This window comes from Hipposideros armiger, unplaced genomic scaffold (assembly GCF_001890085.2).
Source record: "Hipposideros armiger isolate ML-2016 unplaced genomic scaffold, ASM189008v1 scaffold_698, whole genome shotgun sequence".
NCBI classification, from domain to species: Eukaryota; Metazoa; Chordata; class Mammalia; order Chiroptera; family Hipposideridae; genus Hipposideros; species Hipposideros armiger.
This window is the reverse complement of record NW_017732048.1, coordinates 43,034-68,689: the sequence shown is the minus strand read 5'-3', so window position 1 is coordinate 68,689 and position 25,656 is coordinate 43,034. Positions and strand designations below refer to the sequence as shown.

Genomic DNA, 25,656 nt, shown 5'->3' with positions numbered 1-25,656 from the left:
TCAAACTGTGATGTGAAGACAATCTAAGCTCTTTGATTCATTGTCAGTCTGAGTGGCACTGGGCACGGAATATAACACGACAAACTCCCTTGCCAATGTTACTACAAAAGATAACTAGAAGGAAAAGATTTTCTGAACACAGAGGAGTACACGCTTTGCATCAAAATCTTAGCTTTTAAAATTCACATTGTTAGGTACCATACCTATGGTTTGTTTTACCTGGCACACCTTGAACAGATGTTGAGTGTGACCTTGGCCTGAGGTTCAGCAGGGTATGCAGCACGACCTTGGTTAAATTTGCTCCCAGAAGGTACCAGGGTAGTTACTCCCTCCATTCTTAAATCGTCAAGGTCTTCTGTAACAACACAAACAATTACAGAGAAAAATTAATTCTAATAGGATTAAGGAGAAAAGTCCACGTTTTCACGTGTCTGCCAATAGTTTGTTAAGTAAGACATTATATATTTCCGCTTTGCAAAATCTTACCTCATGCACCAATTATTTTTTAAAATCATTTCTAGATGTAGTTGGAGATAAATGATATGAGGTTTACAGGAAGCTAAACCACAGCCTCTACAGCAACAGGCCCACCATGGTCAGGACTTGGTCAGTGAATATCAGCTTCCCGATTTTTGCCTCTGCTTCCATCTCAGAACCAACCAGAAAAGGACAAATATGCTTCCGAACTGATTATATAAGCTCTTTGCTTCTAATTAGTCTGCCCTCTGCTTCCGCACCCAACAAGCTCTAACCAGAACATATCTTTGTCTTTTTCTACTCCTTTCCTTTCTGTCTACACATGAGGAGGACACCAGTATACTGGGATAGCCATGTCCCGGCAGTTCACCAATCTCTTCCTATGCTTCCTGGGTCCTCAACCAAGACCTAAAAGATCTAAGTTTCCCTTGTAATTCAGTTCTGATACAATAATACATGATCGCCTGTTTTATTCGAGAACAAAGAATCTTTACTTGCTCTAAGCTTTAGCAAAAAGGGGACATAAAGATTCAAAAGGTAAATTATAATTTTGCTAAGACATAATATAATTATTGAGATTATCACTTAGATAAAGAGGAAAATCACTCTCGTGTGGGGGCAGAAAAAAATTAATGATTTCCTCCTACCTTTTAAGTTCTTCTCGTTGGGCCAATAATCAAATTAACAGAGAGATTAACAGGAGAAAACCAAATTTTAATACATGTGCATGGGGAATTCACATACGCATGAACATTCTAAAGACAGTGAGGCAACACCAGGTATATATGACATTTTTGGACAAAGGAGAAAGAAGGTGGGCGTGCGTGGGGGCAGGGTATTAGATTTCAGAAGTGAGTGAGAATCTAAGAAAGCTGAGAAAGAGAGGAACATACATGACAGGAAAATCCCTGCAGGGCAACTCAGAAACAATGGGACGTGGGGGCATCTAGCTCAGATGCCTGATTAAGGTTGGGGTAAAGATTCTTAAGGTAATTAGGCCAAGGCTCCCCGCCAAGGCAGGTTTTTCTGTATGAATTTCTTGGGAAGGAAAGGGAGGAGGATCAAATGTTCTTTCTGAGCCTTTTTTTTTTTTCTTAATAAATAGCTTAGTATTAATATCTAAAAAAAGCAGCTTCAGGATGGAAAATTTTTGGTTTTCTTCACTTGATAAGGCAATGGACTACCCAAATATCTTAGATCTCTCACAAAACAACTCAGAGGGTTTTTAGGCTTAACTGGATATTGTAAACAACAAGTGTCAGCTTTTCCTGAGATTGTGACAACTCTTAATCTAAGTCATGAATAGGCATCTGGAATTTGCAGAAGGCTTGTCAACAGAACCTTTCCACAGGCATTCCCAATGAACCATCCTTTCATCTATTTGGACATGAGTCATCTGAACAAGCTCTTAGAGTTTTAACTCAACTGCATGGGAGCCATCAAAACCTTGTCTCCTTGACCTGGTTTCAAAGGCTTACTCCCCTTTTGTAGGGCAATAGCCACCACTTCAAAACTTGGGGCTTTGGCTTAACTAGTTATAGGCTCCCCTCTTGATCTCAGGGTTGCTCATGCAATTTTGGACCTTACTACTTCCTGCCTGAGAACATACAGCACTTTTCAGAGAGCTAATCAACGTCTCATGAGAATGTGTTAGACTACCCTACACCTCTCACATTACTCTTCACCACGGCATCACCCCGACCTGCCCCGACCACAAGAAGGAAACCTCATATGTTCCTACCTGTTAGAGAACCTGCTGTGCCTCACTCAGTTTTGTGAAGAACTTCCTTTGAAAACTTAACCTAATATTCTTTGTTGATAGATCAAAACTTGACACTGGGCAGAATGTGCTATCATTATCTTAAGCTTGCTTTTAGAATATAGTCCTCTACTTGAGGCAGAATTAGCCAAGACAGCGGACTTACTCTCCTTACTTGGGTTTCTCAACTAGCCAAAGACCACAGAATAAATATCTATAAAGGACTGCTTTTCTTAAAATATGACCTGGGATGCTTTGGAAGCAAAGATTTTCTCAGCTCTGCTGGAAATCCCAATAAAAAATGGACAGGAGGCGGGCTGGCCGAGTGGCTCAGTTGGTTAAGAGCTCGCTCAAAAGTTTGAGCTCTGAGCAACAGCGGTTTGAGTCCAGCCCGAGCTGAGCAGCCGCTGAGCTGCCAACAGGTGGCAGGATGGCTCAGCTAAAAAAAAAAAAAAAAAAAAAAAAAAGGACAAGAGGCTTAAGACACTTCTTCATAAAGAGAAGCTATTATAAAAATTGGGGTTCGTGAAAAAAATTAATCATATAGAAGCTAAAGGAAATACTCTAGCAGATCATTTTGCCAAACAAGCAGTCTTAACCAAGATTATGTTCCTATCTAAACTCTTAAAGGATAAATCTGTAAAGGAATTTCAAGGGACTATTATGAAATATCAACATTTAGCCCCTCATTCTGAAAAGAGAAAGGAAAAAAAAATATGATTCTAGCTTCACTCAGAGCACACTTCTCTGGTGCTCTCAAGATAGCTGCCTGGTGACACTAGATGGTTTCAAATGAATATTAGCTAAATTTCTCCATGAAACTTCTTATCATGGTACAGATAAATTGGTTACCATCTTAAATCAACGTGGCTGGGGAAACTTTAAAAGACAGTGGAGGGCTTTTTTAAGTGACATGTCATTTGTCAACAAAATAATTCTAGAAAAACTGTAAAGGTGGGATATGGCCAGGAATCAAAGCTTCACGGGCCCTTGAATTTTATGCAGCTGATGAATTTTATGCAGGTTCCACACTCCAGGAGATGTGAATGTTTTAGTCATTGTATGTCTATTTTCAGGATGGGTTGAAACACGTCTTTAACAAAAAGCTACACTCTTTACAGTTGCTTAAAGGCTACCAGATTTTGTGTTTTCAATTTTGGGAACACAAACTTTTATATTAAGTACCCAAGGCACACATTTTGCAAGAAACATTATGAAAGAACCCTATAGGGCATTACCCTTTACTCAGAAGCCACACTGCTCTTACCACCTACAAACTTCAGGAAAGGTGGAAAGAATCAATGACATTCTTAAATAAATTTAACAAAATTTTAGAAACCCTTGAGCTCCCTCAGTCAAACGTACTTCCACTCTCCCTCATGCTAGCATGGTCCACTCCCTCGGGGACACATTGTTTACTTCTCTATGAACTGTCAACTGGAAGAAAATGTGCTTCAGGATTTTAACTATGATTCTATAATGTGTTTTGCTGTACACAGACATTGCAAAATATTGCAAGAGACGCATATACTATATCCAGTCCTATTACCAAGATGGTAAGGTCACACTCAAAATATCTTCTAAAACAGCCTTTTCATGATGTTGAACTATGAGATTTTGTCTTTTGGAAGATACATCAGAGAAAAACTGCTCTTGAACCTCACTGGATAGGATTCTACCAGATACTGCTAACAGCAAATACAGAAGTAAAAGTCCCTGGAGAAAATCCTTGGGTTCATATGTCACAACTAAAGAAGCAATCCAGAATCAACACAACAAGAAGTCTATTCTCATAGGGGACCTCCAACTGAGGGTTCTCCAAGATTCTCTAGATCTTCACAGTAGACAGATATCTCAAGGCCTTCAGAACAATCCGATGGCCTCAGAGAGTGGACAGCTTCTGCCCAAGATGTTGGATCACAACCCCTAATTCCTATTTTGTTTTTCATCTGCTTACTTACCGTCATTCTTTTCATTTTCTATTATGAAGACTCCTTGATGTCACCCACCCATGACGGCCCTTTTTTCCTTTTGTTCCATTCTTATTAAAACTGCTACATCACAGCATAGTGATCCTAACACCAATCTCAGATGATCCAGCCAATGTAAGGCCCTGGTTTCAACATGGTGCATGAATCAGTCCCTTTTGCCTGGATACCTGTGTGTTCCTACCAGATCTACTTCCTCTGCAGCCAGGGTGGCCAGTCTTGCTTGCCGCATCCTCATATCTCATGCCCTTTAGGAATAGTATTACAAAAACTATCAGTACACAGATACCCTAATTCTATAAATTATTAAAGCGGGAAATTATAAGCCAGACGCAAGCTCCAGAATGAGGCCATCCTTGATTATTCAGACACTTTACCTGGGGGAGCTACTGATTCATTGTTTATGTAAACAATCTAAGCAGTGTTTCCAATAACAGGAATCATACAAACAAAAGACTGTGAGACATACATCATTTTAACTTTGGCAGAAGTTGTAAATGATACCACCTCTACTGCAGAGGGAATACAGATTATTCTCAATTCTTTGGCAAGAATAGTAATGAACAACCTAGACTTCTTAATCATGAGTGACGGTAGTATCTGTGCCACTGCTAATACTTCTTTTTGTATTTGGCTCAGTGAAACAGGTAAGGTAGAAGAGAGTATATATTGCCTTAAGAAAAAAGCTACTTGGCTCTCTAAGTTTGACCCTTATGACCTGTGGAATTGTGCTCTTGGCCTTGGTTGGACAATTCGGATTCTTGGTTCTGAAGCATCTTAAAAGAACCTTTAATTATCCTTATTTATATCACAGTGGTCATGATGCCAGTCCATTGAACTCTATCATCGTAACGCTTAACCTTGGTGCTTAATGCAGGTCTTAAAAGCTTCTATGCAGCACTTTCTCATCAGATGGTCACCATGATAATACAACATCAAAGAATTAAGAAGCTCTTATGATACAATTGACTATGGAGACACGTGAGCAATCATCAAGCAGTGAAGATCTGAATCTCTAGCCCTAACTTTTGGCCAAATTCCTTGCAAGGGAGAGAATGACCAAAAGAGGGGACTGAGAGACTGAATACACAAACAGACAATGGATAGATCACGGGGACATTAGAACACTGATCTACAACCTCTGCTGGAATTAACCAATGACGCCAACCACAATCTCGGCAGCAGTTGACCCCAAACATTCAGGACTTAGTTAATACAGGTGAGCTCCTTTCCTCCTACTCTGACTTCCAACTCACTACCAGCCAGAGAAAGTCAAATATGCTCCCCAAACCAATGCATAAGATAGTCTGCTTCCAGTTACCCTGCCTCCAGCCTCCCCATGCCAACAACTTCCAATCAGACCATACCTCAAGCCTTCCCTTCCCCTTTTTTCCTTTTTTTTTAAGTTATAAAGTTTCCCCACTTTCCTAGCTGCCTTTGGGTCTCTGGAAAATCCAAGTAATGTTGGCTGACTCCCTTGCTATCAGAAGCCCTGTATAAATAGTCTCTGCCTCTTCTCATTTGGATGGTCTTCATTTATTTCTACAATGGCAATATCTAAAGGTTTGTCATATAGATCAGAGTTCCCTCTGTTTCTCCACAGAAGAAATGGGTCTAAGGAGAGGGTAGTATATTTATGAGTCAACACAACCTACTAACATTTATAGTTGTTCAAAGGCATATGGAATGGTTGCGTGAGAGATGTGAGCACCCCATCCCAGAATTGTTTAAACATAGGTGGGATAATTCATTATTGTGGATGATTTAGAAATTGCAGACTAAATGATCTCTTTTGCTTTGTACTAAATGATCTCTCAGGTTTAATCCAAATCTTAGCTTCTCTCAGGCAGTCTCATTATAATTCTATGATGAATTTAGGGTATCTCCAATATTGATAAAAAGAGGAAATTGAATGTTTAAAAGCAGATTGTTTAAATGAAGCAACAATCTCTTGGAAGCCATATTGCTATAAATTAGAGCTAAAAGTCGCTTCCTCAGTTTTACTTTTTGAGCTGCAAAGCACACCACACTTGATAATGAAGCAATTACTGAGTTATTCTTCTTACTGACATGAAGAAATCATGTGGTTCATTCTGCACCAGAGTGTCTAGACATGATGACTACCCCTAACCTCTGAGGACATGTTCAAAGGTCAAAACCCTCAACTGTCTACTTGCCTCTGCACCACTTTTTCTACTAATAAGATAAAGAATAGGGGTGTGGAGCTTCATGATAATTATCTAAGTATTTGTAGGTTGCTAGACATATGTTGAGACAGTAATAAGACATGAATTTTATGACTGCATTTCTGAAGATTGCCTAGCGACCCCCATCCCCATCTGGGTATCAGTTCTTTTTCTTTCCAGCTCAGAATAGCTATCACAGACTAGAAGAAAAGAGAATCCTAGCGTAAGAAGCCTCCGGGAATTCATATGCTTGTTCATTTGAGACAAATGCAACTGTGACGATGGCAGTAAAATTGGCTCCTGCTGCAGTCTCAGGAGAGGTCTTACTCTGGAAATATTCATTCCTTCATTCTCTTTACCAATATTCACTCCATCAAGAATGGTCGATGAGCTCCTAATAACTACCGAGTACTTACCAAACTCGAAGGGCGATGCTACTCCAAAGAACCTTGCGTCTGTTTAATCATGGAAGGATACTAGTAATCTATGTTTAGTTTACAAAGCACAAAAATAAAATACAAATCTAGGTCTCCATAGCTCCATTTCCTTGATAACATGAAGGGGAGCAGGTGTCTAAGATTAAATAAGCAGGAGAAAGAAACAGAAATGCCTAAACTTAGAAAATTTCCAAAAGGTTGCATAAATTGAAAGAGAAGAGAAAAACAAATTAAAGAATTTGAGTAAGATCCTGTCCAAAAAATTTTCAATACTGGATAAGTTAAGGGAGAAAAATGCAAGGGATATTTTTTTAAATACAGAAACTTAAGAGTCTTAGAACATCAATGGCATCAATCTTCCTTCCTCGCTTTTTTTCTCCCTCTCTTCCTCCCTGTCTCCTTCCCTCCATTTCCTTTGGGGCCTTTTTCCAAAATATTTTCTTTTTTCTTTTTTTTTTTTTTTTGCATTATATCCCCCCCACAATATCCAGCTCAGTGCTACAGGCACATAGATATATCCTCTTTGGTTGTAAGTGGATACAAATTCAGTATATTAAGGAGAGACTCTAGCCAACTAGAAATTTCTTTGAAGCAATCAGAAATATTTTTTTTCACCAAAGACTTCCATGGTTCTTAAAGTAACAGTGGTAGAGAAATATTATATAAAAAATAACCTGATGGAAATTTTAAAAAATATACTTGCTCTACTTTGATACTTTGAAATCAAACTATCTAGTGAATATTAATGTCTAGTTAAGAAAGTAGATGATATAATATTATAATATAATACAATATAATATATAATATAAATCAGCTGTATCTCAGAAAAAAATAAAAATACATGTTTTAAATGTTATGGAAACAAATGAGAAAGCAACTAACTGAGGTTAAAAAAAAAACTGTCTGATATTCTCTATTAGCACTTGGCAGTATTCCATGTGAATTATGTAGACTAATTTCAGATTTCTGACTGAAACTTGAATGATAAGGAATTATTAGTAAGTCGGGTAACTGTTGAGTAGAAGCATACAAGCCAGATCTGGTGATGAAGGGTTTTTCAGAAAAATGGAAGAGTATGACAAAGCACAGAGAGAGAGAGAGATCTGAAAGTACATAGTATTTTGGGGACTGTGGTACAGCTATGTGACTACAATCTCAGATGTATAGGGAGAGCAGAGCGTAACACTGGAAAAGAGCTGTGTCTCAGATGATGAAGGAGGATAAAGCGATCAAATCTGTATTTTAAGATGATAACTGTAAGTGCATTAATTGAAATAAAGAATTTTCTAAATTTTTAAAATATTAACTTTCAGAATATTATTTTTGAACATAGTCAATATTATAATCTATGAAACAGGCTTCATTGAAATGAATATATTCAACTAATATATTCATTGAGTGAGGTTATAAATATCTTACTCATAACTAAATGCAGTTGTCATTAATATATTCTTATTTAAGAATATACAATTATATGGTCAACTAAATATCAAGAATATATTTAATATAGTCAACATAACCATATATTCAAGAACTGTATCATCTAACTCATTAGTCACTAGCCACGTGCTGCTATGGAGACTTGAAATGGGTCTAGTTCAAGATGAGATGTGCTGTAAGAGTAAAATGCTTACAGAATTCAGACGACTTATTATGAAAATGATACAAAATACCTAATTTATAAGTTTTATATTGACTACATATTGAAATAAGAATATTTTAGACATACTGAATTAAAATTTATTATGAAAGTTAACTTTCCGCGTTTCTTTTCCCTTTTTTAATGAGACTGTGAGAAAATTTAAAATTACACATGATGCTCCAATGTGGGGCTCACATATTTCTGTAGGACGCTGCTGTTCTGGAACATATATCTCATAAATATCTTAATAAAATTATATTTTGAAATAAACTAATCTTATATCCTATAGCTTTAGACTAAATAAAAAATTCCTTAAACTGATGCAAATAAGAACACATATCAACTACATCCAGTAATATTTATGAGAATAATATAATCTTATCCATTGCCTCTATTCAAAAGAATATTTACTTTCATTACTTGCTATTCTCCTGTTTGGCTTTATTTTTTATCCCATAGCACTCATCATTACTTTCTCTCTCTCTCTCTCTCTCTCTCTCTCTCTCTCTCTCTCTATATATATATATATATATATATATATATATATATATATGCAGACACACATACCCATACCCTTATAATTATTCATCTAATTTTAAAAAATCTGTTTCTTTTCTGGATAGGAACTAAGTATTTCTCATTCACTATTGTAATTTCAGTGCCTTAGAAATGTGTCTAGCCCAAAGTAGGCATTCATTGATATTTACTGACTATACGAACTTTGTATAATTTGATAAACTCAGTTAATTATTTGACCAATTGATCTTTATGTGGACTCCGCTTTGGGAAAATTGGTTTGTAAAGAAATGCACTTGCAGCATTTGCCTACAGCCATTCGGAAAAGAGAAAACTGGAAACAGGGCAATGAAGCAGAAAGGATCAATAGCACATGGATAAGCTTCTGAGGGCCTGGGCTAAGGGCATGGCAGTCAGAAGAGAAAGACTTGGATTGGAAGGTGATTTCAGAGGAAGGTTTGCTAGGTTGTACTAAACTATTGAATGTGAAATCCTAGCGGGTTTCTCAATATTACCACCTTTAGGGGACACAGAAAGAGATAACACCTTTGGTTTCACACGTGCTGAGATGGCTATCTGCAACACAGCATATGGATGTTTGGCAGCTGGTTAGAAGGACAATCTGGAGCTAGGAAGGGAGTGAGGAATGGAGCTATAGGCCGTATGGCTGAGAGAAGCTGACAGAATTATCAGTTAAAACCAAGCAGCGACATTTCTTATGTCTAACTTCCTCTACAAGTAAAATGTGCACATTATATGAATGCTATATTTAAAAGAAGAAAGTATCATACATATTTCTTCCATAATAGAAAGCCCAAAGCAGTAATTTATTTTTAAAGTGAGCCAATGAAATTGCTACGCATCTTTTGAGCCACAGAGACACTAATTGAGAAAAATGAACGAATTTATGACTAAAGACATGTCAGCACTTTATCTTTATACCATCCAAATAACCAAGAATTAATCAAGCAAAGAACTGTTTTGATTTAATTTAAGGAAATAACAGCTGCCTCGATTAAATAACCCTAGGACTTTCATTTCATTCAAGTGTAATCCATGAAATAATTTACAGCTGCTTGAACTAGACAATGTGGGATACGAGTGAATTTTCACATCTGTTTCTAGGAACTTTATAACAAAAAATTAAAAGCTTTCCAAACATAAGTCCTTTCACAGTGATTCAGTGATGGATTACATAAGAATTATATGGCAATTTTTCCCTGCATTGCAATCGGTTTGTTGATTTACGTCAATAGAGCTGATTTGGTCAAATATTTTAAGCAGATGTTATATATTCTGAGTGAATTATTGAAAATAAAACAAATGTTAAGAAAACATATAAGAAATTCAACAAGTTTACATAAAATATTTATGAAACCTTTTTTGCTATGTGAGACAGCTATATTTCCTTAAGAGGAAAAGAAAGGATGGAGAGCAAAAAAATAATTCACTTTGCTGGGACAAATTCCGGTTGAAAGGTGGAAGAAGGATGCTAAGGCCATGCTTCTTTCGGTTCTCTCTTTCTAGAATCATGCCTTAAATATGAGCTTAGTGGTCTTTCTTAGTACACCAGAACAGTACAACTTAACCTCACTCATAAATATTAAGAACAAAGTGGTATGTACCAGAAATTACAGGCTGGAACTTCTTAGCTTAAAAAAATTAAGTTAGACTTGAACTTGAAAACATAAAATTCTTGTGGAATTTAAATGCTGTGAAGTTTCCACTTTTAATAACAGAAGAGAGAGTGTGTTACAGAATTATTTACTTTCCTCGACCACATAAGATCAATAAACAAAGAAAGTGATTAGACCAGTAAGTTATGGAAAATGTTTACGTAAATTTAAATTTACATGTATTCTATGTCTTCTATCATTAAATGAAAGAAGCAAAAAACTCCCTGAGATATTCTTTGATAGCTACCAGTTCCTGTTTAATTTCTTTGACCATCAATAGCCAAACACATGATGGCCACAAACATTTGTAAAAATTTATAGGCTAGAATGTGTTCACTTAGATTGCAAATGAATCACACGACTTGTGCTAATTGAACCCATCATTATATAAATTGTGAAGGCTTTTCCATGAGTCAGAAAAATTAAGACATCTGGGAGTGGTTTTGTCTTTCCAATCTGATAGAAAATGTTAGTGCTTCTAGCAAATTCAAATCCAAACACTACCCAGAGTCTGCTTTCTGCATCCGAGCGCATCTTTACTTTTCTTAATTTTCACCCACCACAAATTCAAGAGATGATACTGTATACACATAAAAAATTGACTTTTTTCATGACACTTTTTTCACCCGTTGAAGGTTGGACAGGTAGAGGTTGTGAACAATTCTCTTTCAATAAAAATAAGTCAAATTCCAGGCATGTGGACCACCGTCTGGTAGGGTTCTAGATGCAGAATGGCCTGACATAATTGAAAGCCCAGTTACAGCCCTAACTGAAGGGAGGACACTCTGTGGCCAATTCAGAAATCTAGAGACAGTGTCAGAGGAGTATCAGGGATCAGATTTGAGGGGCAGTAGGGGGAAGCCATAGGCAAGAGTTTAGACGTAGGGGTCTTCAGGAATACAATTGGAACACAGAAAGTGAGGCGAACCAGGCAAAATGTTCAGTGCAGACAGGAGCTAGGCAAAGATGGTATCCAGGTAGTCATGGGGAAAGGCTGGCTAATCTTTTTCAAAGGCTGGGATTAAATAAATCATTAATTTTTATGCGATGATGGGTAATAATGTATATATATATATTTTTTTTTTTCAAATATGAAAACCACTACAAAATCTTGCATAAGCATATCATTTTAACTATTGTTTAAAAGTGTATTTATTCAACTTTTAATTCCTTTGGGATTATTACCTCTCAATAGTGAGAAAGCATTTCCCATCCAAATAGTTTAGTGATGGATCAGGCACCATTATGTTACGGAAAGCGTTATTTCAGTCAATACAGGCAATTCATCTACTTACATGCACTCTTTTTGTTTCTAAACTAATTTTTGACCCGATTTCATACAATTTTTATGTTCCTAAAAGCTCTGTGTTAAATAAATAAGGTCCTATGTTGAGAAGTTCCTATGTGTACTGTATTAATTTGTTGACTGCTAATGAACTTGGACCAGAAACCTAACAACTGTACCCTGTACCATGTTTGATGATATTTTGATTCTTGATCTAGACTGAGTACTAACTGGGTTCATTTCAGTTCTGCATTCATTACATAATTTGCTAACTCAAAATAAGCCCTGTGGTGAGGGAACAATAAATTCATACACTAATTGTTACATTCCCAATGCTAGCTGTTACGTTTTCTGTATCTATGCTCTAAGCTTATTTTTAGTACAGTTGACTCTGCCTGAAGTCAGTTTTTATTTTATACATATGGCACAAAACTAAATTGATGTGCTATTGTGATTAAACTCAGGATTTATTCTTAGTTTAGTTATTAGTGATTAAGGATTTATTCTTAGTTTACTTTTTTCTTGGATTTCAAGTGTAACAAGTCTTGGATGGTTGATATCTTCCACCACCACCTTCTTTTCTTTTTTCTTTTCTTACCTTCTCTCTTTATTTTTGCTTAAATCTTAAGCTTTGGTTGTATTCTTCCTTCACCTTGATTGAGAAGACTTCTTTTGCTTCAACTGTCTTGCATTTCCTCTCCTTTGAACTTCACTATTTTCCCTCCCTGAACTTTGTGCTATTGAGTTTTTTCAACTCATCATGAGATATTTTCAAGGAAGCAAATTTTAGCCAAGTAAACATAAAAAAAGTTAAAAAAAAGGAAAAAAGTATTTCATTACGCTGAACACATTTGTTGGATTCTAAATCCAGTATGGTTAATCTAAAAATTGTATTAAGTATCATAGCTACCCGTTGTCATCCCCCTGCCAAACTCCGTTTATTTCTGTCTTATGCTCAACCCTTCAAGATAAATAAGAAAAAGAATCGAATTTTAGGAAAAATAAAAAAGAAGATCACAGCTGGCCATATACTAAAATTGCTGCTGATGTATTTGGCTGTGGTTGCCAACTCAGTCTCCCTGTGGTGTGCCACAGGCGAGAAGCAGGCAGAGGACGTACCTTTCCCATCATGAGATGCGAGCCACATGCCACAAGATGTTGCCACCCTGTCTGACACATTGTAAATCCACTTTTCATTCCATGCTGCTTTCTTGGAATTCACACGCTGTTCTCGTCTCTTACACTTCACACCATAACACATTGCCACCCTGAATGAAATTTTACAAAACCCTTTTCAATTCTGTTCCATTTTCTTGGAGAGCTGACCCTATGGAATTGTTCTTTAATAACATGTCACGCAGCACGATGGCACCTAAGAACCTCATTTCACTTCCTATGCTGTATAAATTTTTTGAGTTTCTTAAAATTGGGTATTTGGTGATAAGGAAAAACTATATACAAAACTCTGAAAATGTACAAATTGGCTATACAATATAATCCCTACACAGCAACCCTAGTCTCTTTCTGTGCCTTGAGCAATGCAAGAATGTCAAGTGTTGTCAGGTCTCTGCGCTTGCTGTCCTGTATCTACCTGGGGTGCCCTCCCCCGACAATAAGACCGCACTGTGTTTCTCTCTTCATTCACATCTCTACTCCAATATCACTTTCGAAGAGGGAATTTCCTTGACAATTCTATCTTTACCAGTCTTTATCCCTTTAATCCTTCTTTATCGCCATAACATTTGTTACACCCTGGAATTACATTATATAGTTCTTGTTCATCATTTAATTCTTCACTAATAAATTCTCAGGAGGGCAAAGGCTGTCTCACATAACCTATACAGTTCTAGCATTATACTAGATGTGCCTATATTAAATGAATGACCGAGTGAATCATCCCAACACCATGACATTATTATTTCCATTTTATAGATAAGGTATATTATTGATACGCTCCCTTAGAAAGTCTGAACAACTTCCCCTAAGGCACACCATATTAATTGGAAGAGGCAGCAATTGAAGTTTGATTGGTCTGAGGAGGTGTTATTATATATACATACACACATCTACAACAAATGATTTCTCAAGTTAGTGACTATATAAATTGTTATTAGTAACAACAGTGTTATTTGCCTTTTATGTCTCAATAATCTTATACCTATTTAACTCCACTGTCAAATTTTTAAAGGATGACTATCATTCGTTGAATGCCTATTATGTTTTCATCACTCTCCTAGGTACTTTCAGATATTATACCTTATTTTGCCCCACACAATAACCCTCGAGGGCAGCGGTTCGCAACAGAGGGTGATTTCTTCCTCCCTCCACTACAAGGAGACATGAAACATGTCTGAAGAAAATTTTTTCTTGTCATAACTGGGAGCAAGGAAGGGAGGAGGCCAAGTTCATCCTATAGGATCTGACACTTGAGTGACAGTTCAGTTTGATGGAGTTACACAGCTAGTATGTGGTACAGCCTGGATTTGAACACTAAGGTGATGTTTTCCCAACCACAGCACAATGCCCTACTCACACTACATTACTAATTAACTGCGTTACACAAAGATGGCTTAGTCAGCTAGGACTGCTCTGTTTTTACCTCAACACCAAACTCAGAATCTCATCATATACTGTCACCCCAAATGATATCTACCTAGTGGGGATTTTTACAGGAAATTTCAGGAGACTATGGAAGAGATTGTTAAACTGAACTTTGCACAGCAACACTTTCCCCAAATCACATTTATTCACCTTGGATCTTTCACCCATGTTTACTTCCTGTCGCTGCCTCCTGTTTTGCATTCCAACTTCTTTTTTGATTCTCCCATCCTTCATTTCCTAACTACAGCCTCATCTGCAGTCCTTCTGAAGTACAACTGAACCCACTCCTAGCCTGCATCCCCACTCAACACCAGGATTGCTCAAGATTCCACCTTGAAGTTTATCTTCCTCATTGAATATTTTCTGCCATGACCATTTATTACAATGCCTTTTGGTCTTATGAAAGCCTCAAGCTTATCGCCATACCCATCAACCTACCACTCTGCTACCTAAGCAAACAAAAAGCACACGTTCTGGTCCCTTTTCTATCAAAACACTCTTATTTCTTTGCCCTTCAAGAGCACTGTACACAAGAGAGAAAACAAGAGGAAGCGATAAGTAAAGATTAATACACTGAACACATCTGTGTCAGGATGAATCTAAGATGGCTCCAAGATTCCTGCTTTCTGGTGCTCATACCCTTGTGCAAATTCTCTCCCATTGAAGATCGGCTGAACACACGGAATTGGTTTCTAGCTAATAGACTGAAGCTAGGTTGACTGGACGTCACTTCCGGGATTAGGCTTTGAAAAACTATTCCTTTTATCTTGCTAGCACACTTTCTCTATTGCTTTTTTGGCTTGCACACTTGGATGAAACAAGTTGGGGAGGCCCACATGACAAGGAACTCAGGGTGGCTTTGGTCAACGGCCAGCCAAGAACTGAGGCCTTCTGTCCAACGAGGCTTGAGCAACCGAGTTCTGTCAATAACCCTGTGAGCGTGGAGGCAGATCCTTGTCCAGTCAAGCTTCCTAAGAGACCACAGGAGGGCTGACTGATATCTTGATTACAGCCTGTGGGAGACTCTGAAGTAGATGACACGGCTGAGCTGTGCCTGGACTCCAGACCCCCAAAACTGTGAGATAATTAATGTGTATTTGTGTTAAAATGTTAAGCGTGTGGTAATGTGTTACATAGCTATATATAACAAATAGAACATTCAAGTAATTTTTCTTTTCCCAAAATTATTTAGAATAAAATTCTGAGTGAAGTATTAAAGAATTGCTTTAGTGGGTAGTTTTACATTAAATAACCTGAGGCTTAATCAAAATATAGAAAAGACAAACAGTTAAAATTCCAGACAACCAATTTTAAGAGATCTGGTCATTCAAATTATTCTTTAAAATGTTTCCCCAGTTTTGAAATAGCGGTAAAAATTATAAAGATTAGTAATTATCAAAATTTAACATTTGGCCAATTTTATGATATAGCAAAGTTGTCTGTAGGATATTTTATATGTAGTTTATAGTACATTGGCATCCCATCTCTAATCATTCTATGTAACACTATTATCCATAGTTCATAATATTTTGATATAATTTTGCTATTCTAAATTATTATAAATGTTTATAGTAACTGATTTTTTCCCCTTCATGCCATAGTGTTGATTATACCTATGATTTATTTAATGTTGTGTCTTGAATTTAAACCAAAATGATAATGTTATTTGGGTAGGAAAAATATGAAATATGATCCACTTTGTGACTCTCAGATCCAATATGTGGTTTTCATGAACACATTATGACAAAAAATGGAGTCAGCATGTAGCAGCTCTTCATAGAATTCTCTCTCTCCCTCTCTCTCTCTCCCTTTCTCTCTCTCTCTCTACCTCCCTCTCCCTCTCCCTTTCTCTCCCTCTCTCTCTCTCTCTCCCTCTCCCTCTCNCACACACACACACACACACACACACACACACACGCACACTCTGCTGGAATACTAAAGCACCACATGACCCTTCACATTCCATGTTGTCCTAGTTCAGCATCTCAAGATGGACGATACCTGTGGCTTAGATAAAGCCAGGGTCAGGAAAACTCCAACATTTCTTCTGGGGTTCATCTTCCGAAGTTTTGAAATTAGAGCACATTTTCATATAAAACATATTGAATATGTCTCCATATCCAACTTCAATATATTGGTGTTCCCATATCCAGGTAGATATCTGTGTATTTCTAACTCTATGAATCACTATTTCCTAACACAAACACTCCACTCTGGGAGGTTTGGTTTATTCACAGCCTCCAAAACACATGAAGACTGCTCCTGAACCAACTACAATTAAGATGGGTTAAAAAAAAAAAAAGTAGCACTCTTTATTTTCTATATGTAATCAGTAATCCTTCTGAATAATGGGGAAAAGAAAATATACAAAAGTGTCTGTGTCATAATGGCGATGGGCAGCCACTCTTTACGCAGGTCTGATGCTCGCTTTTGCGCTCCTCACTGGACCTGTGGTATTTGAAACTTAACAGTGTATTGCTTTGCATCATATTTAATTTTCAATATTTCTCTGCTCATTCACTGAATCATACATCTGTCACTGAGAACTCACGCATAGGTGTGGATCATTTGTTCGCCTCTTCCGCACCATGCCCATTCATCTCCTAGCAGCTTGGTAGAAGGCTTCCGAACTACAGGCTCATTTTATAGCTCTTAACTTTGTCCACATTATTTTGACCATTTAAATGAAGTCATAGATCGTCAACTTTTGGCACAGGTAAAAACTATGTTTAGATAAAGAAATGGAAAAGAAATAAGGAAAAAAAAAACCCAACCTAGTGACTACACTATAATTCCTTATAGTGGAATTAAAGGCCTTAGATACCTTTTTCAGGGGCATAATTTTGGTCATTGCTCCTGCCATTTTATTAAAAATAAACAAATAAAGAGAACGTGAGTTTAACCATCGCTCATAATTATTTGAAGAAAAATGATCTGTTGGAAATATTCAAGATAAAACGATTACCATCATTTTTGAAGACTGATTTTTAGAATGGTAAATCGGAAGGGGTAGGTGGTCCAAATAAGACAGCTTTGAAAAAGGCATAAAGATTGAAACATCATAAAAATCTTCTCTTCACAAAGAAAATTCAGGATATAGGACAAGAATTTCTACAACTCTCTCCCCATTGTACCTTCATGCTTAATTCCAATAATATCTACCTTTCTTACTTTTCTTCAATCTTGCCGAAATCTACTAATTGTCTTAACAGTGATTTTAATCCCATTTTTAACGAACATTTTTTATGCCTGCATTTACACTTTTCTAGAAGAAAAAATAAATATTGTCAATGTCCCTATATAAAAAATAAACATACAGTACATATTACAAAACCACTGATATATATTGAAGTGGATAAAGCACTAAATGGTGCTAAAACAGTTAGCCAATTGTGAGCTAGTCAATACCTTGTGAGGTAGCCAGAAATTTGAATTTTTCTAAACATGAACATTTTATCCAGGATATTGACTGATTAATTCAAACAGGTCTATAAGACTCATAGGAAGAACCACTTTAGCAAAAGTTCAGGGACACATAAACTAAAAAAGAACTTAGCAGAAGTAGTGAGGTAGGGAAAGGAAAAATACAATTATTATTTGTCAGCGTTCCTCACTAATTTTTAAGTTCCTGAAAAATCAGTAACCATAGCATATTCAACGTTGTATCTCTAGGACCATGCATAGCTCTTGGCATATAATAGATATGTAATAAATGTTTGTTGAATGTATAAATAAAAGGTCCTTATGGGAAATACAATTGGATGAGGAACGCAGTATTTAACTATGAAAAGTCTTGAATGGCAAAATAGGTTGAAATGATCAGACAAGCAAAAATGGGGTTCGTAGCGTCACAGCACGACATGATATCTCCAGTATTTCAGAAGACTGAAGCCGCGAAACAGCTTAATGGTTCAGAGTATCATCTCTGGAGACAGGCTGCTAAGATTCAAATTCTGATTATACTTCCTACTAGCTGTGTGAGTTGGGGCCAATTTTTTAACATCTCAGAGCCTCAGCTTCCCTATAAGTAAAATGAGAAACAGCAGTGGCTAACTCAGGGTTATGTGGGTCAAATGAGTCAATGCAAAACAGTTTGTGCACACAGATAGCGGCCAATGAACGGTAGTTATATTGTTATTAGTTTGGAAAGTGATAAAAATGGATTAGAAGTGGAGACACTGCAGATGATACCAGATGATGGTCCTATTCCCCTGAAGTTATGGGAAGTACATTCCATCATCCCCATCTGCATTGCACAGATCCAGCTGACCAGCACATTTTACTTCCAAAGCAGTCCTTCACACGTTTGATGCCCTGAACTTCCCAGGAAAAGGAAGCAAATTTAAACTTAACATACGGCATTTGACAACAAGGCCATGCTACTTTGAAATTTGCAATTAATTTGGAAAACAAAGTTTTTCTCTTCTGATTCACTAAGAACCAGATTTCATTGCTGGGGTCTTTGCTTACTGTTTGTTTGTAAGCACATGGACAGCTGAAGTCAGAGACTAAACTAACATGCATTTTCATGTTTACCCTTTAATCAAAAATGTTAGCAGACTCAAAATCTATAAACAGTGGGTATCAAAAGTAACACATGGGAATCTCTCTGAAGTGCAGATTTCAATAAATAAGTGAATATGGACTTAAGTTCATGTCACTACAAAATGAAAACTATAAAACTTGTGGAAAAGAGTATAATCTTTCAGTTTCATTTTAAAGATGAACAAATTTAAGCAGCAGTGTCCTTCTAATCTGACTTCACTAGTGCTGTATGTTGACTTCTATGATATGAGTACTTTTCTGTTTAAAACCTTAGTTGATTCTAAAGGTTTACAGATATTTATGTATAAAACGCATCATTTCTTGTAGTCTCCGCTAACAAGCCCAGAAGGGACCTCCTGAGATCTACAGGCACTTGACCTTAGACCTGGGCGTGCTTCAATGTTCTTTCTACCAAAAGGAATGCAGCTGGACTGAATTGACAACTAAGAACAAGAACAAATACTGTAGTCGGCTCTTTCTTGTAAAAAACTCATCAGTTTCCATATCACTATCTAAGCATTTCTTGTTTGTTTCCATCTCTGCACCTTGGTTCACCTTTCCCTGACATCTCTCTATATTATTCACTCCCTTGAAGACATAGTATCTAAAGATACACTGTAAATTCATAAAATTGATTAAATCAAATTCTATCTGATCATTTCTTATTTATCATTGGGGTACATAAATAAAATGTATATCACACTAATGTGCCCTCATTAAGTACCTTTAACTTAATACTTAACTGTTTTCTTACAGTTTTCAGGTGTCCTCAACTAAGTTAAAAATTGAAAAAGGGATTAATGTCTTCTACCTTCTTCTATAGCTCTGGCTTTGTAGCTACTTACCTCACAGAGCTTTGTAGAACCTAAGGGAACTTGCTGAGTATGTGAATGAAGGCAAGAATATAGAAAAGTTTGCCTAGTTGTTTTTAATGGTTTGAGTCCAAATATGATTCCTTTAGAGCGTAATATCATACATATTTCTGAGGTCTTAATATAGATTGACTACACTAACATTCATTTGATTCTTCCCCAGAAGTGAATTAGTGGACTTCTAGGCCTGACCTCATTAGAGATAATAGCTACATAAATCATATGACCACTGTTTATATACAAGTGTCAATACCAACTCTTGGTACACATAGTGCCACAAATTGTACATTCTTCAATGCACTGCTCCACGTAACTACTTTCATGGATTATTCTCCTCCCACCCACCTCTCTCTCTCATGTATCCACTCTTCCGAAACTCTTAGAAATATCTGAACTACATAAGTCTTGCCAAAATTTATGTTAAGAGGCTTATTTCAGTTAGCTAAAAACTCCTGCACTGCATGTATAGCTAATATTAAATAAGTATGCTGAATGTGGACATCGGAAATTTATGCTTGAAATTGATCTTCAACACTACATTGTTGTACTTTCTACTGAGTGAATGTTGGAAATCACAACATACTTGTTTCCATGCTTAGCCTCTCAGCCCTTTTCTAGCCCTAATTTCATTTGGAAAAATCTTGCGAACAGCAGAAATTCCCAATAAATTGGTTGATACTGTGGATTAGTTGATTTCTGGTCCATCTTAATTACATCATCATTCTTTATCTCCATGTGGCTCCACTTCCTTAGTTTTTTTTATGCTTGATCTTTCCATCTTCCAGGAAACTAGTGGTCGAATCATAAGTGGTGCTTATCTGGTCTGCATTTCCCTTGAGGTCTATAAGCCTCAAAGCTGAAGAAGGATATTAATGGTACAAGGAGAACCTAACCAATTTCCCTGGAAGAGTCATCTAGGCTATCCAACACGGTGTTCTCCATTTACCTACCCACCACTAACTTTTCCATCTACTGCAATCTGGATGCTGCTATGACCATGCCACTGTTCTCAATAGAGCCAGTGATTTCTCAAAGGTGAAACCCAATGACACTACTACTCATACTCAGTCTCCATCTTAGTTTGACATCAATGATCACCACCTTTATTTACAACTCTTACCAACTTGCTTCTGTAATCACAACAATTTCTGGTTTTCCTCAAAGCTCTGTGCTAAGTCTTTCTTTTGTGGCCTTAATTATAAGATTCCTCAAGGTTACATCCTTGGTGTTTTGTTCTTCTTACTCTCTGTTCACTTCTAGAATATCACTTTAATCCTCATGGGTTCCAACTATCAGACATGCTAATAACTCCCAAGTACATCTCCAGTTTGCTGAGCCCCAAACAGCCAATGGGCACATGAATTTATAACACAGAAATGAGAAATCCATCTTGACTCATATTGTGCCTTCAACTCTCCTCTTCCCCACTTGCATCCAATCATCAAGGTCTGCTAGTTTTACTTGCCAAGTATTTCTTACTTGCCTTAGGATGAAGCCCTTGGACTGCTGCAAAAGCATTCAACTCTTCTCCCTGCTTCTTGCTCTGTCCCCTCAGGTCTATCTTTCACACAGCTGCCACATGACCTAGAGAATATGTGTGTCTGATGATACCCAGAACTTCCTTGACTAGAGAATATGTCCCAGCTTCTTTCAATGTCACAGGAGGCCTGGCATAATGGGCTACTCTTCTTTCTTCTCAATTTCTTTTCCTGCTTCTGATTAGAATCTAGTTTCACTGAATAACTGCTTCCAATTTCCTCTCATACAACATGATGTTACTTTGCACTGTGTATTTGCTCATATTGCTTCCTGAGCATTGTAATCCTTTCTCCAGCCCTTCAGCATCTCTGTCCTCTTCTTTATAGGAGAAATTCCATCGATAACTTGAGGCTCTTCAACTCTGTCCTCACAGCTCTAGCATGGTTTGGCTCATTTTTCTCGATGGTCCTATTATACCCCTCTATTTACTATACGGTGTTATAATTTTTGCCTGGCATGTCTTTCTCTCCCACATAAACAGTGAAAAACTTGAGAAGAGAGGCCATGTTTTATTGTTCTTTCTGTGCTCAGTTTCTACTTCACTGCCCAGCACATAATATCAATAGGCTTCTTGAATGAATGAGAGAATAAATTTATAAAAAGCTACTATATTGCTTCCTACCATCTGTCTATCTTCTTGACCAGAAAGTTGTGTTTACTTCCCCATTAGGAATTTCACTGGCCTTGCTGACCACACAGATTCCTCAAGTTGCTCCACAGTTCATATCCATTAGAATCTTGTCGAACATCTCAACCATATCCTTTTGAACACATCATAATGAACTTTTCCAAATCATGATTAAGACTAGACACATCTGCTTCCCTCTAAATGTATTACTCATTGGTTCCCTTTGATGCCAAAAACCTTACATGAGAAGTAACAGAAAAGAGATTCTCCAGATTTTTATATTGAACAGACTTGGAGGTTCATTTACATTGCACCAGGAATGATTCCAACTTTCCAAAAAATCTGGATTTTTAGGCCTTGGGATGAATAAGTAGGTGTTATGGGCTGAATTGTGTCCCACCAAAATGCATATGTTGTTGTCCTAACTCCCAGTACCTCAAAACATGACTGTTTTTGGAGTAGGGTCTTTAAAGATGTAATTAAGTGAAAATGAGATCATTAGGGTAGGCCTTAATCCAATATGACTAGTGCTTTTTTAAGAAGAGGACATTTGAACATAGACATGTGCCAAGAGAAGACACAGAGAGATAATGGCCATCTATTAACCAAGGGGAGAAATCTCTGAAACCAACCCTGCAGACATCTTGACCTGGGACTTCCAGCCTCCAGAACCGTTGTTTAAGCCACCCAGTTCATAGTTTGTTAGCGAAGTCCTTGTAAACTAATGCTGTAGGAAACAATATTAGTCTTGAATATTTTATTATAATAAAGAATATTTATTGTAGGAAAACATAAAACTTGCTACCAATGAGGCAGGGAAGAAAAATTTTAATCTGTCTTCTTTGCCTTTTTTTGATCAAGAAAGCCTTAGGAATAGCCTGGGAATACCTTCAGCTGTCAGTGATATGCTCTGATTGAAAGTAAGAAACACAGATGGTAGTTTTCATTTTTTCAAATACTCACAAATGCTAAACATCTGGAGATGTGTAGTGTGTGGGTGAATGTTTCCTGAGAGATCCTTATATGCAAAATTTTACTTCTCTAGCCAAAAATGCTTTGACGGTAGACACATGGAGATTTTAAATTAGTTCCACTGCTTTATTTTCATTGCAAAATATCCAGAACAAGTCAAATTCAACCAAAAATTATCTTAATATCAGGCATTAATTAAACACCATGGTACCAGAGTTTTTACAGTTTCACAGATGTTACGTGTGACCCTCAACTATGTCTTCCTTCAGCCACTTCTCGCATCCCCCTCCACAATCCTACCAAAACACTCAAATAACTCTTGCCTTTCCATTACAATAAATAGTAAAGATTAGGAGGCAGGGTACCAGGTTGCCTGTGCTGACTAAGTTACAGATTTATTGCATGATGTTAATCTTGTTAGATCCAAACTAAACACCAACAAATACAGCTCCTTTCAAAAGTTTGCAATCTGAGGTAATAGATGACATGAAAACTCTTATAATACAGCTAACTTCTGATTATTAAAGAGTGAGTTCGTGACTCGGTCTTGTCAAGATGGTGGAATACGTAAATGCTGTGTTTGCTTCCTCTCACGACCACATCAAAATTACATCTAAACTACAGAACAACCATCATTGGGAATCACCTAAAGTCTAGCTGAACGGAAGTCTTACTTCTAAGGACATACAGAAAAAGCTACCTCGATACTGGCAGGAGGGGCAGAGACATGGAGTGGGCTGGTCCCACACAAGCAAGTGACTATTAAAAATAGAGAGGGATATCTTGACTGTGGAGGCCCCCCCAGAGGAGTGAGGGGGTCCCAGCCCCATACCGGGATCACCTGCCCAGAAGTGCAGGACTGGGGAGAGAAGTCCCCATCACTTCTGGCTATGAACACCGGTGGAGACTGCAGCTAGGTGAAATGAGGGAGGCTGCGGTCTCTGGTGAGTTTGCCCCACCCTGGTGATTCACTGAGGCCCCATCCTTCCTGACATTCTGGCACACCCAAGCTGCTCCCAGTAGCTTTTCAATACAAACAACCTGTCTTAGCTCATACAGCGGACTTTCCTAAAATCTCTCAAAGATTCACAAAACCCAAACAAGCAGCATCTGGCTTTGGCATGCGTCTGAGCCCTAAGCCCAGAACTAGTGACAGCCAGCCTCAGTTCACGGCTTGGCCTCTCAAGGCAACTCCAGACCCAGTGCGGGTGGTGGCCATCTTTAGATTGCACTGTGGCTCCTGCCAGGTGGCTCTGGGCAGGACACAGGCTGCAGCTGAACTTGGCTTTTGTCAGGGCCCCTCCCAGGAGGCCCTGGGGCTGGCATGCCTGGTGGCCAGCTTTGGACCCAGCTGGAGATCACCCAGCTGCCTCCAAGAATGACACACACAAAGGGCATACTGGGCAGGCACCAGAGCCCTGCTAAAATGAATCTTGCTCTGTAGGGTCAGTTCCTGCACCACAGTTCCTCCACTATAGTCATGGCCAGTCCTCACAAGCAGTCAGCCTGAGGTTGAATCCCTCTCACTGATGTGCAAACAACAACCAAGGCTCAACTACATCAGGAGGGGAGCACCTGGCTCAGGTAACCAGGAAGACTGTGCCACTGAGCCCCACAGCACACCTTCTACATAAGGCCACTCTACTAAGACTGGGAGACATAGCAGCCCTACCTAATACACAGAAACAAATACACAGAGCAACCAAAAGGGAGAGTTAAATAAACATGTCCCAAACAAAATAAAAGAATAAAGCTCTAGAAAAAAAAACACAACTAAACAAAATGCAGACAAGCAATCTACCAGATGTAGAGTGCAAAACACTGGATAGAAGGATGTTCAGTGATCTCAGGGAGAATTTCAACAAAGAGATAGGAAAAAAAAATAACCAGTTAGAAATAAAGAATACAATAACTGAAATGAATGTTACATTAGAGGGAATCAACAGTAGATTAGATGAAGCAGAGGATCAAATCAGTCATTTAGAAAGCAATCAGAACAGCAAAAAGAAAAAACGTATCCCCCAAAATGAGGATAGCATCAGGGACAACATCAAGAGTACCAACACTTGCATCATATGGGTACCAGAAGGAGATGACAGACAGCAAAGAATCAAAAACCTATTTGAATATACAATGATGGAAAACTTCCCTAAGCTGGAAAAGGAAATAGATATACAAGCCCAGGAAGCAGAGAGAGTCCCAAACAAGACCACAACAAGACACAATTAAAATGCCCAAGGTCAAAGAAACAATCTTAAAATAGCAAGAGAAAAGCAGTTAGTTACCTACAAGGGAGCGCCCATAAGACTATCAGCTGGTTTTTCAACAGAAACTTTGGAGGCCAGAAGAAATTAGCATGAAATATTCAAAGTGATAAAAAGCAGGGACCTTTGACTAAGATTACTCTTTGCAACAAAGCTATCATTTAGAATGGAAGAACAGATAAAGAGCTTCCCAGACAAGAAAAACCTAAAGGAGTTCTTCACTAAACCAGTATTATAAGAAATCTTAGAGCGACTACTTTAAGATAAAA

The 25,656-nt window shown here is 37.7% G+C and overlaps 1 protein-coding gene and 1 long non-coding RNA gene across 5 annotated transcripts in view; one reads left to right on the top strand and one right to left on the bottom strand.

Annotated features, from left to right (window-relative positions):
- The window catches only part of LOC109373272 (uncharacterized protein C8orf34-like), a 186,780-nt gene that overhangs the window by 124,494 nt on the left and 36,630 nt on the right, over positions 1–25,656 (bottom strand). For 2 of the 3 annotated variants that reach the window (XM_019627008.1, XM_019627010.1), the window contains exon 2: positions 220–355. In XM_019627008.1, the coding sequence (XP_019482553.1) occupies positions 220–335 (116 nt within the window). In that variant the 5' untranslated portion in view covers positions 336–355. The remainder of the gene's footprint in view (positions 1–219; positions 356–25,656) is intronic. The other variant, XM_019627009.1, reaches the window with a different exon arrangement.
- Positions 1–25,656, top strand: part of LOC109373273 (uncharacterized) — a 59,459-nt gene that overhangs the window by 10,396 nt on the left and 23,407 nt on the right. The window contains exon 2 of one of the 2 annotated variants that reach the window (XR_002122193.1): positions 5,102–5,443. The exons of the other annotated variant lie outside the window; for it this stretch is intronic. This is a non-coding gene — a long non-coding RNA (uncharacterized LOC109373273). The remainder of the gene's footprint in view (positions 1–5,101; positions 5,444–25,656) is intronic. 2 annotated transcript variants of the gene reach the window in all.